Source organism: Aptenodytes forsteri, unplaced genomic scaffold, assembly GCF_000699145.1.
Source record: "Aptenodytes forsteri isolate BGI_AS27 unplaced genomic scaffold, ASM69914v1 Scaffold243, whole genome shotgun sequence".
Lineage (NCBI taxonomy): Eukaryota > Metazoa > Chordata > Aves > Sphenisciformes > Spheniscidae > Aptenodytes > Aptenodytes forsteri.
Genome location: NW_008795314.1, coordinates 1,600,979 through 1,608,658, shown reverse-complemented (window position 1 = coordinate 1,608,658; position 7,680 = coordinate 1,600,979). Strand labels below are relative to the sequence as shown.

At 37.7% G+C, this 7,680-nt stretch overlaps 1 protein-coding gene across 1 annotated transcript in view; it reads right to left on the bottom strand.

Annotated features, from left to right (window-relative positions):
- The window catches only part of SEC14L1 (SEC14 like lipid binding 1), a 43,336-nt gene that overhangs the window by 17,317 nt on the left and 18,339 nt on the right, over positions 1-7,680 (bottom strand). Inside the window, exons 2-3 of the mRNA XM_009279435.1 lie at positions 1,235-1,384; positions 1,014-1,145 (exon numbers count right to left, since the gene is read on the bottom strand). Of these exons, the coding sequence (XP_009277710.1) occupies positions 1,014-1,145; positions 1,235-1,384 (282 nt within the window). The remainder of the gene's footprint in view (positions 1-1,013; positions 1,146-1,234; positions 1,385-7,680) is intronic.

Sequence of the window (7,680 nt, the reverse complement as noted above, 5' to 3'; positions counted from 1 at the left end):
AAATCATAATAATAATTTTTAAGAATCTTCCTGTCCTTTCATAAATTCAATTATAAAATAACCTTAATAAGAATGAACTTTTAAAACCAGTTTATTCTTGAATTAAAATTCTGCTTTTGTATTTACCTACTAATTTCTTGATCGAGTAGAGCCAAGGCAAGGAGAAGTTGTTTTGTATATTTATCACATGCATTTTTCTGTATAGCATTTCCCCTGTTTAAACAGAGCTTTCACAAAAAAAATTGCAGGTGGAAAAGTATTTTTAAACATACCTTGGAAATAATTGCAGAAAGAATAATAAAAAAAATCAGATAATAGGGTCAAATGGGTTTGACATCCAGTGACCTTTTAACCATGGTTCTGTACACAACAGAAAATGTTATCACCTGCACGTAAAAAGAATGCTACAATACAAATATATCGGTTACATTTGCTAGCTTTGATTTGACATTTTACTGCTATACATGTGTGCTGTATGAGCCTATGAGTATTGGCTAAGCCATTCAGAAAAAAACATGGCCAGAGCATAGCAGTAAGCATGCCACCAGACCCCTTTGTATCAGAAAACGTCTGTACTGAAGACCAAGAACAGCCACAATGGAAAGAATTAGGTTAAAACATAGCTGACTCGAACATTTGTCTGAGCTGAGCAGAAGGCAAGTAAGCTACGTTGAACTTTCCTTTAACAGTTCTGTCAGGGTATCATCAGCCTCACCAAGCCGCACGCTGCTATTACAGACCACAGATTTGCCTAAACAGAGCTGTCAAACACAGCAAATTATGTTGTGTTCTGCTCTCTGAGAAGATGCTCAAAGCAAGAGGGTGCCAAACTTGTTTCAGTTCTTCAAGCGTGTTACATTTAACACTAAGAACAATTATCACTCATGGTGGTGTGTTGCTTATTTTTTCTTGCAAGGCAAAAGCCAAGAACAACCTAACTTCTGTGTATGGGTCCTGAAATCTAAACACTGACTTAGCTCTGTCTGTAGCACCACCAAGAGCCCGTTACTCACCGTGTAACAGCAGTGTTCGTTAATGATGACTCTATTAGAGAAGGTTTCATTGTAGGCTTCTATATGCAAAGTCCTTTCTCGTCTGTTCAAAGAATTCTTCTGGACAAAGTAGACATAATCCACTCCTGCAATCTAAGGAAGATGACGTAGATTCCGTTAAGATACAATATTCACTTGAAAGGATACCCAAAAGTATAAACAGGCACTTCAAACCTAATCACCTTTTTCAATAGCCGTGGTGCATCTATATCCAGCTTACAGCGCCGTTCAATCACATGGATAGCTTCATCCTCACTCTTGTATTCGTTTACAGTGTCACTGGCTACAAACATAGGGATCAGAGGACATGTAGGAAACCTCCTTTCATATGCCTATAAAGATGGAAAGAGAAGAAAACAAACTATCATCACAATTAATTCCTGAGGGTGTGCATATGGTTCCTTCACTGACATCACCAGCATTTGGAGGCACAATGCCCTTCATACCTTTTGTAGAGGAGATTGAGCCTTCCTTCAGTCCACATTATAGCTGAGAAAAGTCACGTGCATTCCAAACAATCCATTTATTAATACGTTCCTAACATAGCCCTTTCCAGGTAAAACGATGTTTAAAACAACACACGAAATACCCCATTTCTCCCTCCCTCCAAAAAGGAAATTGTTCGTTATGTACAGTGACCATCCTCTTGTCAGCAATAACAGGAAAATAAGACCCTCTAGTTCTAAAATACCAGAAGACAAAACAATTATGTGTTGGATTAAAAAACCCACATGCTAATTATCAGTGTTTCACCAAGCTGTCTAGAGAGTTTTCCACACAGCTCCCAAAGGTTTACTAACAACATTTCAAAGCCTGTTTCTTAAGCTAATAGAGGTCTCAAGCTTTCTATGCACAGAGTATTCATAATGATTTCACTGCACAGTTTATCAGCTTACAATTTTGTCCAACAACATGTGGTAAGTCTTCCCAATACAATGAGGCCATTTCATACTTTTGAAAATTCAAACTTTTTGCAATAATGCAGAGCTAGCAATAGCTTTGATTCTGGTTAAAGAATATAGTTGTGTAAATAAGTTCATCTCTTAAATACTTGACACACACAGGGAAAATGGTATTAAATCAGCCACGTGTAAATAAGTTCATCTCTTAAATACTTGAAGGATAGTTAAGAATCTGGGATCAGTAAAACAGGTAAGAGGACAATGGGAGTTATCCCCATTAGTAAACTTGTTGAATTTTAGTTTTAGAACTACCATGGCTGGAGAATACAACACAACTGGTTTGTTTTTTTTTTTTCCTTTTCTTTCATAGTCACTAGCTTACGTCCACTTCTCCTTGGCTTTTTTTCCTCATGGGTGGCAGTAAAGTAACTAATTCTTTAGCCTTCTTTCCAAATTCTGAATTTTCATTTTTGCTATTATAAGAACCTAGTTGGCTTTGGTGAAAAGGTAGGATTTACAAGGTGTCCCAATGCAGAAGAAAACTTCAGTAACATAAAGTAAATTTGAGAGCAGAACATGAAACAATTCTTTAAAAGAGCTAAAACATCCACTGTCCTTTTAAATAACTAACTGCTCTCCCTATAGCTGGGTTGCAGCACAGGAACAGCAAAACAGGGAGAGGGTGTGGAAGAAAATAAGCAGCAGCTGCAGAAAGTATGCAATGGTAGCACTGGAAGAGAAAAGGTCTCTTAATTCTCCCTTTATAAGAATAAAAATACTTAGTTTGAACACAGTGTTACTATGGTGACAGCAGTGCAATGCACTAACAGTGTCAGCTTTTTTCCCATCGTGCATACTTTTTAACCATTTTTGCAGCATGATTGTCCTGAGTTCATAAAGCTCCTCTGTAACATACCAGAAGTACAACCAGTGAATGAGTACACATGCTCCTTTTTTCAGACTTTTCATCTGTGCACAGCTGGTTTTGTTTAAATTAAGAACAGAAATAATTTCTGGGTTCAGAGATGTGTGGACAATAGAAGTCACAGAGCATTAGTGTTGTAACGCAATAGCAAGCAGTGGGCAAAAAACCTTTCACAGCTCCAACAGAAGGAAGGATGGGTCCTATTAGTATGATATAGTAAGTTTCTTATTTCTTTTATGAGGCTTTTGTTGTTCTGGACAGAAGGCTGTACATTTTACAGTCATTCTTTCTAAATTAATCCCTATTTTAACTATATTGACAGTAGTTAAATGTTGTCCTAAGTCAGAAAAAGAAAAGAATTCCAGAAGAAACAGAATTGAGAAGTACTTCTGGATTTCAGATTGCTTCATCTAATATTTTTATTTGGACCTTATGTTACAACAATTATTTTATGGACAGGAGAGATGGGAAAGTAGGTATCTAACATTCTTCTCACTATTTTAGAAGTATTTTTACTTTTGGATCACAATGAATTTTCCCCATCTGAGTAGCCTCCTCTATGCCAAGCCTTTGCAAGTCTCCTTCATTGCACGTATTGATGCATTTCTCATCCTAGTCCTCAAAATGCTTCCCATTTGCCCTGTGAACACTTGCAAATTACAACATTACCTGCTGAGAAGTGTTTATTGCACTGTGAGCAAAAAAAACCGCCCAAGAAGAATTTGTTGTTCTGAATGGGAAGACCGAATTGAATGTGCTCAATTTGGAAGAGAACAAAATAATTACCTTGCCAAAAGTTGGCAAGCTCAATGCTTACAGCAACAAAGTACTTGAAGGTTTCAAAGAGATTAAACAGCAACACAGGATTCTTTCTTCCCTAAAGAACATGCACAGAGTATTGAAGACTGTTCACAGTCAATTTTATTGGGCTCTTAAATTAGGCTGGTTTTATTTCTTTAGGTACCATTGCCAATATGTTCTTGTAATGCATCATTTCTCAGCACAGCCTTGTTTGAAGAAAAAGTGATTATAGTAAACCGTAGCCACATCAAAATATTCGATCTGGTTTAAGCATAGCTGTCTCTTCCACATGTGGCAAACAGTTCTCTTCCACACTGCAGAGGAGGCAGGAAAAAGCTGCTAAAGACTATAGGACACTCAAAGATCTCACTTCACCATGGACCAACACAGCACAGGAAGAAAACCTGTAATTTGTGGTACAACACAAAAAGAGACACAAGTCAAAGCAGCACATGCATCGCCAAGACTGGAGCTATTAAAAGAGCACGAGAAGATTAAAGAAAGATCAAATGCTTTTTCTTTTCTAATAATAGAATTGAATGGATTTTTCTACATCATTGGGGTGTTCTGAACCAGAAATTTTGTCTCAAGTCCAGCTTTGCAGACAGGAGAAAACTGCATTATCCAATATTCCTTTAGCAGTCTGATAAAGCAGAGTATATTATAAAATGCTACACGTTCTTCCTGTATGATAGGTCTCTTCACAAAAAATCATTAGATATTATACACCCTTCTCTCAGGGTTTCAATTGTACTATATAGATACAATCACAAAAGACAATTAGTTCCTCAAAAGCAAAGCAGCTGCAATAATCCTGATGGACTCAATGCGAGAGTGAAATGCTGTTGCTATAGGATTAAGTGCATCTAAAGAGGATGTTGCAAGGACATTACTTAATTTTACCATTTTCTTCTGTCACATTGAAAAAATACGTTGTGTGGAGATTCTGATATGTAACACAAGTAAAAAACACAGGCGTGTTCATCCTCAAAACCTCTAAAACTGGTGCTGGGCTTGACATGAAAAGTCGCAACGCCTCTTCAGCTAAGAGAGACATCCATGTACAGACCTTTCAAAAAAATGATTTTAAGCCTGCAATTCTGTTGTTCCCCAATAAAGTACTTTTACAATTTCCCACTAGCCTCTGGAACATTGGTGTACTCCGATATATTAGAAGCTGGCATTGTGCATCAAGAAAAACACAGTATGGTGAAGCAGCTTGAACTTCAAATTTAATGGGCTCATTATATAAACCCTTAACTTTCTTAATGCATGTTAACAGTAAGAACACTGACAAGCATAATTCCAACCAAAATAGCACTGTATTAAAGCTTCTTTTCCAACTGCTTCCCTTAGCAACTCATGTTCAGAGTAGAGTCAAAATAACAGGATTTTACTTTTATCTTTGCTAGTATTTCAGCTGTGTTTAAAGACATGAAAGCAATTCAAGTGAGACTATTTTAAACACACTGCAGTCATTTTTCATACCCAAGGGAATTATACTTGCTGCTGCTGCCCTTAGATTTTGGGATTCTAGTATCAGCAATAACAGGATCCTTTCAAAATACCACCTTTAGAACAGGATTTAGCTATGACCCCAACCCAATTTTCAGGAGGACCAAAGGCTATGTTCTGGCTTTTTGCTTCTCAAACCATGCCTAGGGCTAATAAAATACCTTCATAATAGGTACATGCTCAGTCCTCAGTGGAGAAAGTCAGTCATTTATGCAAGTAAGTTACTCAGCTTCTCTAGCCAGATTAATACATATTCCCAGTCTCCTGCCTTAAAGGATAGGGATTGTTCAGTATTTCCATTAGATGACTCAAAACTAATTTCTATGCTTACAAGAAGAAAAAAGATCTAACAAAACTTGCAAGCAATCTTACACTGTGCTGTTATTCTTATAGTAGCCGAATCCTTCAAATAGAACTTCTAACTTTCATTCAGAAAATGAAGCATATTGAGTGCTTTCTTAATAGCTTAATTGCATGAAACAAGTTGTGAAGATGATTTTTTTTAGATGTTTTCTGTTCAAAATTGCTAGAAGAGTAACCTTCTAAAAGTAGCACAACATTCTCCAAGGACATCTCAAGAGAACACATGAAAAGATTCATCCTGGCAATCAAATCTAGTCCGCTGCATTTTGTGCGCACCACATATAAACTTCATTTTCTGTCTGCAATACCTGACCATGTTTGGGTATTAATCTGCAAGTGCATACCAACATTCACCATGCTTTCCTATCCACTTGGAGTATGTGGAATTTCTGAATTATTCCTAAACACACAAGAAACAAGAAGGGTCACTCAAGCAGGATGCTGCCCTAGCTTGACAGGCTTCATTCCAGCAGCTTGATCGTTCCTGCACACCACTGTATCCCCTTTCTCCCCCTGCATTAGAGCACTGTAGATCAATAGGAAAAACATTGAGTCATGGGAGGCCAACCAAGAGGCTTCAAATTCTTGGCAGCTGCATTTGGAAAGAAACAATTCTGGATTAACTCTTGCAAATCAGCAAATACCTTCTCATCCCCCATATACTGCTGTTCATAGCTCTCTACCATTCTCTTTATAATACATATATATGTTTAAAAGTCATTATACTTCTACAAAGAAGTGTGTACCTCGGTGTCAGTATATCTCATGGATGTTAGTTCACGTGTCAGTAATCGGCTCGAGGGCATGTATGTGGAAGAGAGCAGATGGTTAGAGCGGATATACCTCAAAAAGCTCTAGAAACAGTTTTTTGGTAAGGTAGCATTCCCAGGCACCAGAAAGGGGGAAGTGAACTGGACTGCAGCTTGGGAAACAAAAGCCATCTTTAATATACAGGTAGCCAGCTTTCTGGAAAGGAACATTTCTGTGAAGCCAGTTCTGGAAGGATGGACAGTCCTCTAAAAGGATACCATCACTGCTGCAAGCCAAACCCCTAGCACCATGCAAGCAGCATAGTTAAACTTTGCTTGTTTGCAGTTAACTTCCCCCATCAGTATGGCTCTCCACAGCAGCCCTTGTTCAAAGTAGGCTTAAGTGGTTTTTTTCTCCACTGTGTTTTCACTTCATTAAATGTTCTCATTTACAAAGAGAGAAATTATTTTCTTATTGCTGGGAAACAAACACTGCTTGGCAGTGACTCAGTACTAAGAACTCACTCTCTGGAAAAGACCAAAAAGGCTTTAGTTACACAAGAGTACAGATGAGGCTTATGGGGACTACAGACAACCCACCCAGCATGAAAGAGGCAGATTCAGACCGATGAATGAATGGCTGTATGTCATCTGAAACACAAAAATTTTCTATATGCACATTTCTGGTCCTTGACAAATAGGAGGTCGTTTAAGCAACCTTATTTTTCACTTGTCTGTAAATCCTGGCCCAATCTATGCCATCAAGATATGACTAGTCAGATTTTCAAAGTACTGGGATGATGACCCACTGCACAACTGGTATTTGTAAAAGTGGATATTAGATGCAAGAGGACCTTCCCTACTACTTTTCTTAACAGAGAACACTGACTTTATTTTAAAAGGAAAAAATGAGTTTAAGTTTTCCATTGCAATTTCTACTAAAAAAGCATTTAAAAAAATCAAATTAGAACTAGAACACAAAATGCTCCTCCAAAGCTTTTCCAGCAAGATTCACCAATGGTTAACCTGCTGGTTATCACAGCAAGATCAAGAAACAAAATGCTTACGTAATGCCTTATCACTGAACTGGATTTAAGCAATGAGAAAGGACATCAGGTAATACCTTGTGTGGAAGTCCTTTGTCTGAATTAAAAATTATAATCCTTAACCTGAATGAGAGCTACTTCAAAGATTTTAAAAATCAAGACAAATTAAGCAGGCAGTGAGCGTCCATTAAAAAGGAAGGTTCTGTGTTCCATCTTGTTTTGTTAAAAAAAGAAACCAAACCCCAATGCCCCACATTTGCTAAGTTGCTAAGCCACTATCCATTGTATTTGAGAAGTCGTGGCAGTCTATTGAAGTCCCCACCGACT